The sequence below is a fragment of the Mastigoproctus giganteus genome, chromosome 12 (genome assembly GCF_048544385.1).
Source record: "Mastigoproctus giganteus isolate SK-2022 chromosome 12, ASM4854438v1, whole genome shotgun sequence".
In the NCBI taxonomy this organism is placed as follows: Eukaryota; Metazoa; Arthropoda; class Arachnida; order Uropygi; family Thelyphonidae; genus Mastigoproctus; species Mastigoproctus giganteus.
The window spans coordinates 172132375-172149858 of NC_143586.1; the positions used below are offsets into that span (position 1 = coordinate 172132375).

General features: G+C 40.0%; 1 protein-coding gene across 1 annotated transcript in view; it reads right to left on the reverse strand.

The window, feature by feature from the left end:
- Positions 1 to 17484, reverse strand: part of LOC150077598 (phospholipid-transporting ATPase ABCA1-like) — a gene marked incomplete at its 3' end in the record, with an annotated part of 856770 nt that overhangs the window by 335930 nt on the left and 503356 nt on the right. Inside the window, exon 25 of the mRNA XM_090386943.1 lies at positions 3722 to 3936. Within this exon, the coding sequence (XP_090243069.1) occupies positions 3722 to 3936 (215 nt within the window). The remainder of the gene's footprint in view (positions 1 to 3721; positions 3937 to 17484) is intronic.

Consider the following 17484-nt stretch of genomic DNA (forward strand, 5'->3'; position numbering starts at 1 on the left):
TCTATGCACTGCACACTCTCATTAGCATTAATTGAGGTTTATGACGCAAGAAAACAAGCTTATACAGCATCAGCAAAAAAAAAAAAAAAAAAACTTCCCATTTCACCCATATGTTTGTTCCAAAAGTTTGTCCACTTCCATGAATTTATTTAAGCTATCAACTTCCACAACGACAGATGGAAGTTTATTCCTGCAATAAACTACCCGCTGGCTAAAGGAAAATTTCCACATATCTATTCAATAACTGTCTTTCCTCAATTTCAGTTTATGCCCCCTCAGGTTTGTAATCTGAGCAAGAATCCCATCAGCACTGAGCCTGCCGAATCCATTCAAGGCCTTATATGCTTCACTCAGATCACCTTGTCGGTACCTAGTCTCCAGATGCTGTAATTTGCAGAACTTGAGCTATTCTTTGTTAGAGCACCCTTTGTTCCCCTCACCAGTCTTGTTGCGCTTCTCTGTACTTTTTCTAGCAACTCTACATCCTTCCTAAAAGAGAGCTTCCAGACCTGTAGGCAGAACTCAAGGTGTGGCCTGCCCACTGCCTTATACAAAGGGATAATCACCACCTTGTCTCTGCTATCAAAATTCCTATATATCACTGACAACACTCCATGACCTGCTCTGGCAGCCCATCTACACTACTCAGAGAACTTCATATCTGACTACACAATTACCCTCAGGTGTTTTTTGTTCTCTACATCCCTGAGTGTAGTACCACACAGTTGGTAAGTTTCTCTTGGGTTACTGCTACCTAAATTCAGCAAGTTGCATTCATCAATGTTAAACTTCAGTTGCCATTTCTCAGCCCATCTGCCTAACTTTTCTAGATCCTGTTGCAGTTGCATACTGTCATTAACAATCCTGCCAACCTTTATATCATCTGCAAACTTGGACATTAAGCCTGATATACCCTCATCGATATCATTGATAAATACACAAAACAGCAATGGACCCAGCACCGAACCCTGAGGACTCCACTAATAACATTAGTTCACGTCGAGCAGTGTCCATTTATTAACACTCTCTGCTGTCTCCCACTCAACCACTGCTTTATCTATTGCAGCAAGTTGCACTTAATGCCATACCGCTCCAATTTGTATAGCAGTCTTCTGTGTGTAACAGTATCAAAAGCTTTCCTGAAATCCAAGCATATGATATCAAAATTTTTTTTTGCTTCTGGTTCCTTTGTGACCACATCATAGAATCCAATCAAATTGGTCAGACAAGATTTCCCCTTAACAAATCCATTCTGTGTCTGAACTATTACTGACCCTTGTCTAGGTGATCCTGCATCACTTCTTTAACCAGTGACTCTGTTATTTTCCCCAGAACAGAAGTTAAACTAACAGGTCTATAATTATTTGTGTCACCCCTTTGAACTCCCTTTGTGAAATGGGGATACTTTGCACATCTCCATTCCATGGGAACCTCCCTTGAATCTAAGGATGCTCTCATAATTATGACTAAGGGTTTGCTTACTTCTCTTGCTGCCTCCTTCAATTTAACTGGATAGATTCCATCTGCCCTAGGTGCCTTTTTTTTATGTTTAAATTCCCCTCTACTTTGCTCTCCATTATTACAAAATCATTTAGTTCCCTGTTAGAGTTTAGCATTAGCATTAGTAGAGGCATATGACACAAGAAAGCAAGCTTATTCAGCATCAGCCAAAAAAAAAAAAAAAAAAAAAAACCACAACGACTACTCCCATTTTACCCCTCCGTTCGTTCGAAATACCTGTCCAGCTGAGCCTTAAATTTGTTTAGGCTATCAACTTCAACAACAAGTGATGGAAGTCTATTCCACAAACCAACTGCCCGCTGGCTAAAGGCAAATTTCCGCACATCTATCCGACATCCGTCCTTGAGCATGCTCAAGCCATTCAAAGCCTTATACACCTCTATCAGATCACCTCGCCGATGCCTAGTCTCCAGACTCTGTAATTTGAAAAACTTTAGCCTTTCTTCGTAAGAGCAACCCTTTGTTCCATTCACTAATCTTGTTGCCCTTCTCTGTACTCGTTCCAGCAGCTCTACATCCTTCTTGAAATGAGGCCTCCAGACCTGTATACAGTACTCAAGGTGTGGCCTGACCAATGCCTTATACAAGGGAATAATCACATCCCTATCCCTGCTAGAAAAATTCCTGTATATCACTGACAAGACACCATGAGCTACTCTTGCAGCTCGTCTGCACTGCTCAGAGAACTTCATATCTGCCTGCACAATTACCCCCAGGTCCTTTTCATTCTCTACCACTGTCAGCGTAGTACCACAGAGTTGATACGTTAATCTGGGGTTACTGTTTCCCATATGTAGTACTTTACATTTGTCAATGTTAAACTTCATTTGCCACCTCTCAGCCCATCTGCTCAACCTTTCCAGATCCTGTTGCAGCAGCATAGCATCAGTAGTGTCCTTAATAACCCTGCCAACCTTTGTATCGTCTGCAAACTTGGACATTAAGCTTGATTTAGTAAACTAGTTTAGTAAACTTCTGTCCTCCCCTTCCTTACAGAATCCCTCATGTGTGAAATGTCAGATTACATTGCATTTCCTACTGCCTGAAAATGAAATATCACATCTGCATATAGCATAGAAGTGATATGTAAAATCTTGCACATATGTCTTCTGAAATTTTACACCATATTTCTTAACATCTTACTTGAAAGATATTGTTAGTTAGCTTTGAACAGCAAATTCTAATGATATATCAACACATACAATGAACAAAGGCTTTTATGTCACATTTTGAATCCAGACCATCACAGCACACTTGAAGGAAAATTTGCTAAGATATGCAGAAATAAAAAAAATCCATTTTAACATAGTTTTATCTATTTATTTATTTTTTTAAATTTTTTTTGTGAAAAGAAAAAAGATGAATAAGAACTGAGATTTTGCAAAAAAAGTACTGAGAAACTCTTTCATCAACTATACTATAACTAAAGAAAACCAGTAAAAATCTGATTTTCAGAGATCTTTCTAACCACTGTTGAAATATTGTGAAAAATTATAGCTCCCATAAAGAACATATTTCATTGGAGATTAAACCTCAAACCCAGGAAGTCAAATAATTTATTTCCTTCAGTCAGTCTCAGGACTTTTTCAGATCTCATAAAAATCTATCATAAGCAGTATCAAATAGAGTTTGTGGAGAAGGGATTTGCATCCCATTATATCTGTGCATGTGATGCAAGAATGGCAGTGCTTAGTTAGATATTGTTATAGATTTTTTATTTTTATTTGCCTTTGGTAAGATAATAAATACCTCATGCAGAAACTATTTAAGAGCATAATGCATGGGAAACTACCTTTGCTCCATTCTTCTGTACAGAGATGAATGACGTCAATTCAAGTATTTATGGAATCTAAAAAGGACCATGAGGTACACAGACCTGTTTCCATCTGCTGTTCAGCATGGTTGAATGTACTGAAGAAATGTTAGAATCACTTTGCAGAGTCCATCGCAAGGTGAACAAAGGTAAAATTATAACTATAGATTTTAATAAATCTTATGTTATTTATGTTACATATATTTTTTTATTTACTAATATATTAATATTTTAAGCAAATAACATTGGTGTTATTTTGTCAGTTATTCTGACAAAACAAGAGAAAAAAAATTTGCCAGGCTTACATCATAAGAAGACTCTGTTACAATGGATATTTAAAATAAGTTTCAAAACCAGTGAGTCTAATAAAAAAAAAAAAAGCAGTACCTCTTCTAAAGATGTATCAGAAATTCCATAACTGGTGATATGCAAATGATCCAAATGGGAATCCAAAGCTTCAAATAATCTCTCTAGTGATCCATTCCTTTGAGAAGATGATGGCAGCAAATAAGACAACTCTGTTCCAACATCCTCTACTAGATTAACTTCAGGAACAAATTTTTGGACGAACTCTGTTACTTTTGGCACTAAACAAATCCCACCTGAAGAAAAATATGCAACTATGTATCAGCTGTTAACTACAGTAAAAAGCAGTTTAATGATTAGATAACCAATATAATAACTAGCTTAAATAAAGAGCCACAACACTGCACTGTAGTTCCATTTTAATTTAGAACACTTTAATACTAACTGAAATTTACATGCCCAAAACTCTGGGCTATACCATAAAATAAAGAAAGCTTATTAAATTACCTTAGTGAATACTAGGTTTTTTCCACCTGTTTTATTGGTGTTTTCAATGATATTTACACTCACATCATGTAAGTAAGCTTTATTTTCATTTTCTTTTTTGTTTTATAGCTGATGAGGAAGTCAGTGTTTGAAGTATCTCACATTTACAAGAGTGGTTTATTAAATCATTTCAAATGAAGCAAAGGGAACAAAGGGGTGCTCTTATGAAGAGAGTTAAGTTTTGCAAATTGCAGCTTCCAGAGACTAGGCACCTGCAAGACAATCTGATTGAGATGTATAAGGCCTTAATGGATTGAGCAGGCTCAATGCTGATGGGATTCTTCCTCTTGCTCAGATTAAAAACCTGAGGGGGCATAGATTAAAACTGAGGAGACAGTTGTAGAATAGATGTGCAGAAGCTTGTGTTTAGCCAGTAGGTAGTTGATTGCTGGAACAAACTTCCATCTGTTGTTGTTGTTGTGGAAGTTGATAGTTTATATAAATTCAAGGCAGAACTAGACAAACATTTGGAATAAATGGATCAGTGAAATGGGATGGGTTTTTTTTTTTTTTTTGGCTGATGCAGTATAAGCTTGCTTTCTTGCATCATGTGCCTCTACTAATGATAATGCTAAATTACTATAATAAGCATAGTGAATCTTTATTTAAAGCAATGTATTAATGAATCCTAATTTAATACTATGAATCCTAAATTGCTAGATTTCTCACAGAGAAATCAATTATGTTTTTTTTTAAGAATATGGAAATTCTAAGTAAAAAGAAAATAGCTTTAAAAAACATTCATTTTATGGCTTTAAGAGGAAATTAAAACTGCCAGTTGCTGGCAGTTTTACTGTAAGGGAATTTTAGCTTACTAGTGGTAAGCTAAAAAAAGTAGAATTCCTTTCTTCACGGTGAAATTCACTTTGTAACGACTCATAAGGTTTAATTAGTGTCAATATTATTTCATGATAATTTTTCATAAACAATAATATGATATTCTTTTCTCAACACAGTTAACTTCATTCTTATCTTTCAAAGTTTAAAATGCTGCCAGAAAAATGTATCACTTATATAATTTTTATTTCAAATCAAACACACATATAAAAAAATTTTAATGTTATTTTCAAAAATTTGTATTTTTGAGATAACATTATGTTTTCTAAAAAAAAAAAAAATACAGATTCCAGTCTAAAATATTATTTTATAAATTAAAATAACCCCAGGGGCTCACATCTGGTGAATGTGGGCTTGGCACACACAGGGTCCTGAGCTGGATATCATCATTCTTCTCTTTCTTGGTGATTCCCTTCCCTCTCTCTCGCTCGCTCTCTCTCTCTCTCCTACCTCAGCATAACTCAGAAATTTTTTTTGGCTGGTGCGGTATAAGCCGCAGGCTTCCTTGCAGCATAGTGCTAATAATAATAATAATGGATGGATGATGTTGCAGAGAAATTTAATCATAGTGCATTGAGTGTGGCCCAGGATAAAGTCACTTGTGTTCAGGCCTTAGGCCGAGGGGTCGGTTCGAAAAATCAGAGATTGTCTCCCGAGGAAGACAGTGGAGCAAGTGGCGCAGTCCCCCGTATGGCTACCACAAGAGAAGCGAGACCATCCAGCCCCACCAACTGGAAGTGCTTCCTGTGCAAGTGACCATCCAGGAAGGGAGAAAATGCCAACACATGAAGTGGAGCATCAAAATGAATACGTACATCATGCAAGCATACTACAAAATAACGAAGCTGGAGACCGATATGACAACTTACAGGGCGAGACTACATACCAAGTGTCTGAAATGATTCCCATATATTCAGGTCACCAAACAGCGAATAGCAGACCAGAGAAGGACCATCATCACAAAGAACCTGATAGCTCCTGCAATCTTGGAAAAGATCAAGCAGGACATGAGCAAGCAACTACAAAATACAAGGCACCTCTGTAGCCAGGTGGGAAGGAGGAACAGTGCGTAGCACACGCTTCTTGATTAGACCGGGGGTGAAGTGGAAAGAGACGAGGTCATGATATCCAGAATAGAGGACAAGTGGAAGAAGGCCCTAACAGAATTCGAAGGAATGGACCCACAATGACTCACGTGATACCACAGCAGAGGCCGAATAGAACCTTGTGGAGAGTCACAGACCACTTCAATTGGCACATAATACTGCATTAACTCGACAGCAATGGTGCAACAATGGAGGCCATCCACACAGCCATGTATTGTGCTGCGGTAGCAGCCACGAGGATTAATAGAAGAGAAATGAGACCAGCAGCAGAAGAACCAAAAACAGAAGGAACTGCCAGCTTGGGAAAGAAGACTTCAGCAGAAGATAGAAGAATTAAGAGTCAAGATAGGCCAATTGACCCAGTACCAATGGAGCAATAGGAGTAAGAAATTAATTGGAAAAGTGAAGAGCATCCTCAAGAGAGGTAGCGGCCACAGAGACAAAAAATCAGAGAATAGGACAGTACTTGGATACATTGAAGCAGAACCTCCTTGCACTCAGCAAGAGATTACGTCGATACAAAGAGAGCTCCCAGAGGAAAATAAACAACTGAATCTTCGATGAGGACCAAAGAGGCTTCTATAGAAGTCTCGGAGAAGATAGGAAAGAAGAGAATGGACCACCCGCGCAGAAGACGATTGAGGAGTTCTGAGGAAACATATGGAGCAGGGAAGTAAGACATAATAGCCGAGTCACCTGGATAGAACGCAAGAAAACCAAGGACGTACAAGAAATGAGAGGGTGGGAGATTTAGGAAGAAGAAGTAAAACAAACCATCAAGAACTCTCACAATTGGTGAACTCCAGGAATAGATAACGTGCACAATTACTGGTACAAGAAGCTCAGTTCAATGCACAAGCACCTGGCAGAGCAGTTCACCGGAATGATAAGGCACCCAGAGACCTTCCCGAAGTTTCTCACTCAAGGAATGACATATCTGAAGCCTAAAGATGAAGATACAAGAAACCCGGTGAAATATAGGCCAATCACCTGCCTCCCAACAATGTACAAGATCCTGACCAGCTGCATAACCAGGAAGATATCAGACCACTTAGAGAGCCAGAACATAAGGCTGAACAGTAAAAAGGATGCAAGTGGCTGAGCAAAGGATGCAAGGAGCAATTAACCATAGATGCTGCAGTTATGGAGCAAGCCTATAAGATGTGCCACAACATGTACACAGCCTACATTGATTACCACAAGGCTTTCGACACCGTGCCTCATAGCTAGCTAATAGAAGTGCTGGACATCTACAACGTTAATCTGATATTGACAAACTTCCTAGGAGAAATGATTGTGAAATGAGTACCACCATTAAGGTTGAAAACATCACAATCAGGTCAATCCCCATCAGGAGAGGAATCTTTCAGGGAGATGCCCTGAGCCCATTGTGGTTCTGTCTAGCACTTAACCCACTATTCACCATGCTCAACAGTAGCAAGTACAGGTGACCCCCGCTTAATGCTGATAATTCGTTCCGGAAAAACAGAGCGCTAAGTGAATCCGCGCTAAGCGAACACCACATTCCCATAAGGTAACATATGTATTTGTGAGTTGTGGTTGGTGGCATAGGATATTTCCTAATCAATAATAAACAGTAGTGAAAAGATGCACATATGTCGGTCAAAATATTTAATATTCAAATATTTGTACATATAAAATATTCTGCATTACATACGTATATAATTATTTGGTAACTATTTACGTATCAAAATTAAACTTAAAATTCCAATTAAAATCAGAGAATAGGACATTTAATTGATCTAAATTGATTTAATTTAATTGATGAATTTAATCATGAAAAATGTGTCGATTTTGAGTTGAACTTTGGCCCTCTTCCAAATAAACTAAAAGGGGTATTAATTTTAAATCCCCCGCAGTGTTGCCACCTAACAATAAAGTCAACCGATCCTTCGCCGCTTTTAAACCTGGCACGTTTTTTTACTTCTTTCAATATGAAACTTATTTTAGGCATTCATTTCCATAAAAGTCCTGCTTCATCTATGTTAAAAACTTGTTGAGAAGTATAACATATAATACCCCTCTTCAATAATTTTAACAAGTTCTTTTTTGAAAGTTTCGGCTCCTTGATCTGCACTTGCAGCTTCTCCCTGGATTTTAAATCTATTCAACCAGCCCTTACCAGTTTTATCGATATCTGTGCGTCTTTTCGCTACCGTTTATTATTGATTAGGAAATATCCTATGGCATAGGTCACGACTCACAAATACATATGTTACATTATGGGACTACTGCACTCGCTTAGCGCTCTGTTTTTCGGGAACGAATTATCAGTGTTAAGTGGGGGTCACCTGTAATTTGATTTAGAGGTATTACCACCTCCGTTTGAGTGGCTATAGTTTTCTGTCATTTCACTGCTGAAGCATAGGAACGTGAAGGTTTGGTTGCAAGTATCTGTTATTTTTGTATTTGTTTTCCCAATATCCACATTTCACGTCTTCGAAAAAGCAGGACGATTTCCGTGAAAATTTGGACAGAGTGGTGTAGAGGAGGTGCAGTTTGCTTGAATATGTTCTTTCGATCTGCAGAGCAGACAGATAGGAAAACTGTGACATGTTGCTTGAGAGTGTCCATATCGCTGACAGTTTTAATGCCTTATTGGATTCGGTATATATGGTCAGATTTTGTAATTTAAATATTGTGCTTTAACTGAGTGGGGAAGAGAAGGATTGTTAAATGTGAGAATAACTGATCGGGTTTGAGTGAGAATGCCATCTTTTTTCATCATTATCCTCCTAACGTGTATGACATGTTGTTCTGTTAGCTCGTGCAGTAACACTTCCTCTGGGACACAGTCAAAAGGTCCCATTTGGTAATAACATTTTCGATGTATTCAGGGAATTATGTGGGGTAATTTCAACTGGCAGTCCTGCAAAAGTCTTTGTTTTTAGCAATTTCTCAGATTGATGACAGTGAGGTTTCTACTAAGAGATCACCTGATTGTAATTGTTTTATCATTTTTGGTGATCCAACCATGGACTCTATAGTCTTCTGGAATAAGAATGGAGATAATTTCCCAACGGGTTGTGTTGATAACAAAAGTATCACCAAAAAGAAAGGAACAGTAGGCTGAGAGGTAAGTGTAAAGTGTGTTTAGGGTCTAACGGCACCAGGGGTTCCCCCATCTCCGTGTTGTCTACATTATCGTGTCTTACAGAACACTGTAAAGGCCAGAGATTTAAAAGTGTATGGATATTGTTGGATGTAGTGTCGTGTACCGTTGTTCATCTGGCCATTTAGCCGCTGGACCCCTACTGAGGCCCAACGTTGCCCACACTTAGCCCCGTGGAGGCAAGCCAGGTACGCCAGTATTTTTAAATAAGTACTCTGGCAGGTCCTGCCACCTAATTTCCTGGGATTTCAGTGGCTAGGACCATATAAAAAAAAAAAAAAAAAAAAAAAATGAGGTGCACTAGAGGTTGGGTCAGGCCAAAGGAGTTTTAAGTTATACGGTGTGGAATTAAGAATTTTGGGTGTAGGGCTAGGATAATTTTGACATGGGATGAACGCTAGTTGGAAAGCTAGAGGGGGGGAGACTGAAGGCTGGGGGGCAATGAGAGACAGAAGTATAGGGTCGATAGAGTAGATGACCCCAAAATCAGTGAGGCAGGCCCATGCCCCACCAGAAGGAAAGAGGGGGGGGGGGAGGAGAGAAGGGAACCTTCACCTCCTCCCCACCAGGACAGGGCCATGCAAGGAGAAAACAGGGCCATGCAAGGGAGCACGGGTTCAGGTTCACCACGTGGCATTGGCAGCAATGCTGCGTTTTGTTATTTGGTTTTTAGGAGCATTAGCAACTAAGGCCATATTGCTCTAGGATATGCGGTGGTCATTCCCTGACCTTTCCGCATCCTCCGTATTTGGTGGTGATGGGCTCGAACCCCGGTCTAATCAAGAAGAGTGTGCTACGCACTGCCGCTCCTTCCCACCTGGCTACGGAGGCGCAATGCTGCGTGAAGTCATAGGTGGCAGAGTCCAGTCCGAGAAGTTCAAATTCTAGTAGTGCAATCCTGGGACAAAGAAGTCCCGTCCAGACAGCAGAGTCATTTCAGTGGTGAGCCAACTTGGTGGGGGTGAAGCCGAAGCGGCAGTCATGGTAGATCAGGGTTATATTGAGGCTGCATTGTAAAGGCACAATTATTGTGCAGGTTGAAAGTCTTCACGGGGATTGCAGTATGCTGAAGTAAATAGTGGTCTTGACACATGGCTGATTAGGCCCTTTCATTGTCTGGTTGGGTCTGATTCTGAGGTTGTGGTAGGGTTTTCCGCCTTGTGAAGAGGCCCTGAGCAAAGTTCGAAAAGGCTGTATAGGTATGGTGGTCTTCCAGGAGATGTTGCTCCTGGTCTCTTGGGATGAAATGAATTTGTGTGATGAGAGAAGATCTGAGGTCATCATATAGTAGGCAGTCATGCATCAAGTGGTCCCAGGTCTCCTGGGCACCACAGGTGCAAAGAAAGTCCAAGAAGGTTCAGTTTGCAGCAAAAGGCACCAAGCCCTATTAGGAGGTACGTGGTTAGAAGGCCTGGGAGAACCAGGATAGTCATTTGGGATATACTTTGCATATGTCCAGTATAAATTTGCAGGTGATGGCCCCTTTGGTGGATTCAGACCATCTAGCTTGCCAGGTCTGTTGTAAAATCAATAAAGGTGGTAGACTTTCCTCTGCTGAGCTGATACAGCATCCCCACATGGGCCACCTCAAGGTCTAGGGGCAGTACAATGGCCAGGACCTGTAGAGCGTGCGTGCTGGAGGTGCAACATGCTCTGGTTATTGTAAGGAGAATTGGCCATTGAATGATGTTCAGCTTTCTTCGTCCTACCACAGTGGAGGCTTTGGTGAACCATATGCCAGAACTGTAGGTGATAGCCGGTATGAATATGGATTTATAGAGTAATGCTAGAGTGCGTTTTTTGAGCCCCCAATCTCGGCGGGTCACCCTGGCAACCAGTGCAATGTAATTTCTTATTTTCTTCTGTAGATAGTTAAGATGTGGGAGAAATGTTAGTTTGCTGTCGATGAAAATGCCAAGGAGTTTCAGCTGAGTAACAAGCTTGATGGTTGTGCCTTGTATCTTGATTTGAGGCAGCCTCGGCAGATCAAGATAGCCCTTCAGGAGAATGGATTGGGTTTTAGTGGATGAGATGCTCAGATGGTTTTTCCGGACCCACTCTTGCAGGGTAGTAAGAGCTCTGTTGGCAGATACTTCAAGTTGAGCCCTGGAGTCCCCTGCCAAGATGAGAGGTGTTGATTTTCATTCTCTAAGCCTGAGACATGTTCAGTTGTGAGTGTTTGTTTATTAATTTGTTTTTAGGAGCATTAGCAACTAAGGCCATATTGCTCCGGAAATATGTGGTGGTCATTCCCTGACCTTTCCGCATCCTAAATATTTGGTGGTGATGGGCTCGAACCCCGGTCTAATCAAGAAGTGTGTGCTACGCACTGCTGCTCCTTCCCACCTGGCTATGGAGGCGCCCAGTTGTGAGTGATCAGATTTATTGGAGTTAACTTTCTCCAATCTTGTGTTGTTAGTTTTTTGGTCCATTTTAAACTCCTTTTAGTCCTGGGTGGTGTCTTTTCACCCAGGTCCAGCCCTGCCATGGGGAAGAGTAGGAAGTGAAGGTGATTCAGTAATAGTGTTTGGCTGTGTCCGGGCTCTTTGCTTTGTAGAGACAGTGAGGTGCCTGCCAATGCTTTCAAGTTGCATTGAGGCTTGGTATGTCCCGCTGATGGCATTTAGGAGCTCAAGCACTGCTCTTCATCTCTCTCATTGTAAGACATTTTAGAAAAATTTGGATAAACGAATATATCTAGATAATCAAGGCACTACTAACACGGTCCGGTAGGGCTATTCAAACAATGATATTAATGCATTAATTACTCTTGACCAATTTTTAGCTGATTTGGGGGGGGGGGGTGAAAAGTAAATAATACACCACACAGGGCAAAATTTTATATGTAGGGGTTTTTGAAGATGCACAACAAAATACAAGTGATAGATTCTGATGTGCAGGGCTCGTGAAAAAAAAAGCTTTCTGCTTTTTCCATGTTAATGTATGGAACAAAGGAAAGAAAAGGCTGATTTAAGTATCATTAGCATTAGTTGAGACATATGATGCAAGAAAGCAAGCTTAGCACAGCATCAGTCAAAAAAAAAACAGCAAACAAACAAACCTTCCCATCCGGTTACTCCAATGTTTGTCTAGTTCATCCTTAAATTTATTTAAGCTATCAACTTCCACAACAACAGATGGAAGTCTGTTCCAGCATTCATCAACTACCTGCTGGCTAAAGGCAAACTTCCACACATCTATTCTACAATTGTCTTTCCTCAATTTGAATCTATACCCCCCCCACAGGTTCATAATCTTAAATAGAAAGGGTGCAAGAATATTTGCTGATGCTATCGAGGCAGTGTTAGGTGGGTCGGAAAACTGCCAGCTTGGGTGGGTGGGGGGGAGACAAAGACTAATAGATTAACAGTAGCCACCGGCAGAGGTGAAAGAGATTCTTGCACTGCTTCTATTGGAATGAGCAGAAGCCTGAAAAACAAGATGCAGGATATTTCAGAGACTGCTGGAAGTCATTGCGGTAAAAGTAAACACATGGGTTGTGTTAGGGTAGCTAAGAATAGAAACAGGTGCATGTATACTTGTGTGTACACCAATGCTAGGAGTTTAGTAAATAAATTTGATGAATTTGAGGTATTGCTCAAAACATCAAAGGCAGATATTGTTGGGATATCAGAGACGTGGTGTCACACAGATATAAGAAATGCAGAACTGGAATTTGGGGAGTACAACGTCTACAGAAAGGATAGACAGGATAGGAAGGGAGGAGGGGTTATGCTATTAGTTAAAAAACACATAAAATCCAAGGAAGTGAAGCCAGTCGACATCGATGGACAGGACAGTGTCGAGTCAGTTTGGTGTGAGATAAGCATAGGTAAATCAAAATTGAGAGTAGGAGTGCGCTATAGGCCTAATGACTCTGATGAGTATAATAAGATACTGTACAGGGAAATAGAATGGGCCAGTAAATCAGAGAGTCTTATAATGGGGGATTTTAATTTCCCAGATATTGACTGGAATTTGTGGGTTGGTCACTCACACACTAACAAGGCTTTTGTGGATTTATTGGATGATTGTTTTCTACACCAGCATGTTCGGGAGGCAACTAGAGGGAGTAATACTCTTGATCTGATTATCAGTAGTGATTCTTCATGCATTAAGAATCTGCAGATAAAGGAACCACTAGGTGGCAGTGATCACAGTGTGCTGAAGTGGGATTTACTCAAGGAGGTAACTACCATCAGAGGTAAAGGGAAGGGTTTTTGCTTTCGTAAAGGCGACTATGATGGTCTGAGACAGTATTTAAATTCTATACAGTGGGACCAACTGATGATGTTACCAACAGCAAATTCAAAATGGGAAGCATTCAAGGAACTAATCTTGGAAGCTACCAGGCTTTACATACCAACCAAGAAATATTGTTCAAGGTTCAGGCCTAAATGGTTGTCAGATGAACTAATGAGACATATGGCAGAGAAGCAAAATGCATGGGATACATACAAATTAATGGGTGACATGGAAGCCTATGATAGATATAAGTTGGTCTGTAACCAAGTCACAAAGGAGATTAGACAGGCAAAGGCAGATTATGAGAAATCCTTGGCAAAGGATGCAAAGAAAAACAGAAAAGAGTTCTTTACCTATTTAAACTCAAGAAGGAAAGGGATGAATCAGATTGGTCCACTGGATGTTGATGGTTCAACAGTTGAGGATCCTGCTCAGATGGCTAACAATCTAAACGAGTATTTTGCATCTACATTCACACATGAGGAGTTATTCAGGAAGGGGAATGTCGTAGGTGAAATAAACATTGGCAGTGAGCTAGATGATTTTCTAATAACTGAGAGGAAAGTGGAGGAGAAATTGTTGAGGATAAACATAAAAAAGGCACCCGGGATGGATGGGATGTATCCAGTTATATTAAAGGAGGCAGCAAAGGAAGTAAGCAAACCCCTAGCCATAATTATGAGAGCTTCTTTGGACTCAGGGGAGGTACCCATAGACTGGAGATGTGCAAATGTAACCCCAATTCACAAAGGAGGATCAAAGGCTGACACAAGTAATTATAGACCTGTTAGTTTAACTTCGGTTCCAGGAAAATTAATGGAGGCACTGGTTAAAGAAGCACTGCAGGATCATCTGGACAAGAATTCAGTTATAGCTCAGACACAGCATAGTTTTGTTAAGGGCAGGTCTTGTCTGACCAATTTGATTGGATACTATGATGTAGTCACAAAAGAACTGGATGCAGGGAATAACTTTGATATTATATATTTGGATCTTAGAAAGGCTTTTGATACTGTTGCGCATGGAAGACTGCTGCACAAATTGGAGCAGTGTGGCATTGGAGGCAAATTGCTGCTGTGGATAAAGGGATGGTTGAGTGGGAGAAGACAGAGAGTGGTAATCAATGGACACTGCTCAACGTGGACTAATGTTATTAGTGGAGTTCCTCAGGGTTCAGTGTTGGGTCCATTGTTGTTTTCTGTATTTATAAATGATATTGATGATGGTATATCAAGCTTAATGTCCAAGATTGCAGACGATACAAAGGTTGGCAGGGTTGTTAAGGACACTACTGATGCTATGCTGCTGCAACAGGATCTGGAAAGGTTGAGCAGATGGGCTGAGAGGTGGCAAATGAAGTTTAACATTGACAAATGTAAAGTACTATATATGGGAAACAGTAACCCCAGATCAATGTATCAACTCGGTGGTACTACGCTGACAGTGGTAGAGAATGAAAAGGACCTGGGGGTAATTGTGCAGGCAGATATGAAGTTCTCTGAGCAGTGCAGACGAGCTGCAAGAGTAGCTCATGGTGTCTTGTCAATGATATACAGGAATTTTTCTAGCAGGGATAGGGATGTGATTATTCCCTTGTATAAGGCATTGGTCAGGCCACACCTTGAGTACTGTATACAGGTCTGGAGGCCTCATTTCAAGAAGGATGTAGAGCTGCTGGAACGAGTACAGAGAAGGGCAACAAGATTAGTGAATGGAACAAAGGGTTGCTCTTACGAAGAAAGGCTAAAGTTTTTCAAATTACAGTCTGGAGACTAGGCATCGGCGAGGTGATCTGATAGAGGTGTATAAGGCTTTGAATGGCTTGAGCATGCTCAATGCCGATGGGATTCTTCCTCTTGCTCAGAATAATCACAGGAGAGGGCATAGATTCAAATTGAGGAAGGACGGATGTCGGATAGATGTGCGGAAATTTGCCTTTAGCCAGCGGACAGTTGGTTTGTGGAATAGACTTCCATCATTTGTTGTTGAAGTTGATAGCCTAAACAAATTTAAGGCTCAACTGGACAGGTATTTCGAATGAACGGAGGGGTGAAATGGGAGTAGTGGTTGTGTTTTTTTTTTTTTTTTTTGGCTGATGCTGAATAAGCTTGCTTTCTTGCATCATATGCCTCTACTAATGCTAATGCTAATCTGAGCAAGTGAAAGAATCCCATCAGCACTGAGCCTGCTCAAACCATTCAAAGCCTTATACAACTCAATCAGATCACTTTGCAGGTGCCTAGTCTCCAGTTGCTGCAACTTTCAGAACTTAAGCCTTTCTTGGTAAGAGCACCCCTTTGTTCCTCTCAGCAATCTTGTTATCTTTCTTTGTACACATTCTAGCAACTCTACATCCTTCCTAAAATGAGTCCTCCCAACCTGTACGCAGCACTCAAAGTGTGGTCTGCCCATTGCCTTATACAAAGGGATAATTGCCTCCTTGTCTCTGCTTGCAAAATTCCTATTTATTATTGACAAGACTCCATGACCTGCTCAGGCAACCTGTCTGCACTGCCTCAGAGAACTTCATATCTGACTGCACAATTTGCATGACTGAATAAAATTATCATATTTATACCAGTAAAACTGTATTCAGTTATTTACCAGTTGGTAAACAAATCATAATTTTTCATTTAATAATGATTTTTTAGACTGCTGTTAATGACTCAGAGCAGCCCATAGGAATGCACGGTACAGAAAATGTCATATTAATAAATAATGAACTAAGAGAGTATGAGAATTGAAATTTAGTGATGTAAAACAACAGTAAATTATGTTTCAAATGACACCTAAAGGGTAATTTTTAGCCTTTTGAATAATGAGATGAAACCATTCATAGTTTTGAAATGGCTAAAAAACCAATGTGGCTGCCCCTTTATTTAAAAAAAATAGAACCAATGTGTGAGTTAAGAATACAATAAAGTTTACAATAAATCATGAATACAATGGTTAAGCATATTTAATAGTTGCAGGTTTGAACCATGGTTCACTCAAAAAGCATGTATTACTGCACTCTCACTCTTGATCACTTATGTACATTTACATTTACATTGTTCAAGAAACTATGGTGGAACAATTTTGTGAAACTTCACAACGGTTCATCAACTGTGTATCCCGTAAAAAAGAGCAGAGTGAATCTCCTTAAATTCTTTGCAGTAATAACTAGCATATTTTATATTTCTTTTCTTGAACAATGTAAATGTACCCATATAAATGTACAGTTATATGTACAGTTTCTTTTTCTTCTTCTTTTTTTAAATCCCAAATTCTGCAAGACTGTAGCTTGAAGTTACAAGATTTCATAGATTTGCCCGTACACAATTTTTCCTTTGGTTCACAAAGGAAAATTTGGTAGCTACAGACTTATCAGTTTAACTTAACAGAAGAGAAATGAAATGATTTTTGGGAATAACTTATTTTCATTAATTGATTATATGGTATGGAGAAGGAAACTGAACTTTCTACTGACTTGCAGGCTTGATCACTTTGGATCACTGAAGTGGCAAAGAATGGGTCAACAATAGTAGAGTACTGTATTATGGATGAACATACACTACCATCCAAAAACTACTTGGATGGTAGCATTTGACACACTGATGTCCCTGCCAATCACTTCAGCAGTGTGTCAAATGCTTTGGCCGCCATGATCTGCCCTATCCCCTTTGGTAAGCTTTCCACCAATAAAAGGCAGACTGCAGTAGGTATAGTCCTCCATCTCTCCTCCTTACAGAACAGTTATCAGTTGAGTTATTGATGTGAGAGAATTGGTTCGATTTTCACCTGACATTCCAGTTCATCCCATAGGCATTCCATTGCATTTAAATTGGAATTCTGCTCTGCCTGTTCCACTTATGCACATTTGTGCACAAGAACAATTCTTGAACAGCCCGGCAGAATGTTGTGGAGCATTATCCCAGTGAAACAAACATGTGTCAGTAGGACAGTGCCCCAAACAACTGCCACAACATAGGGAGCAT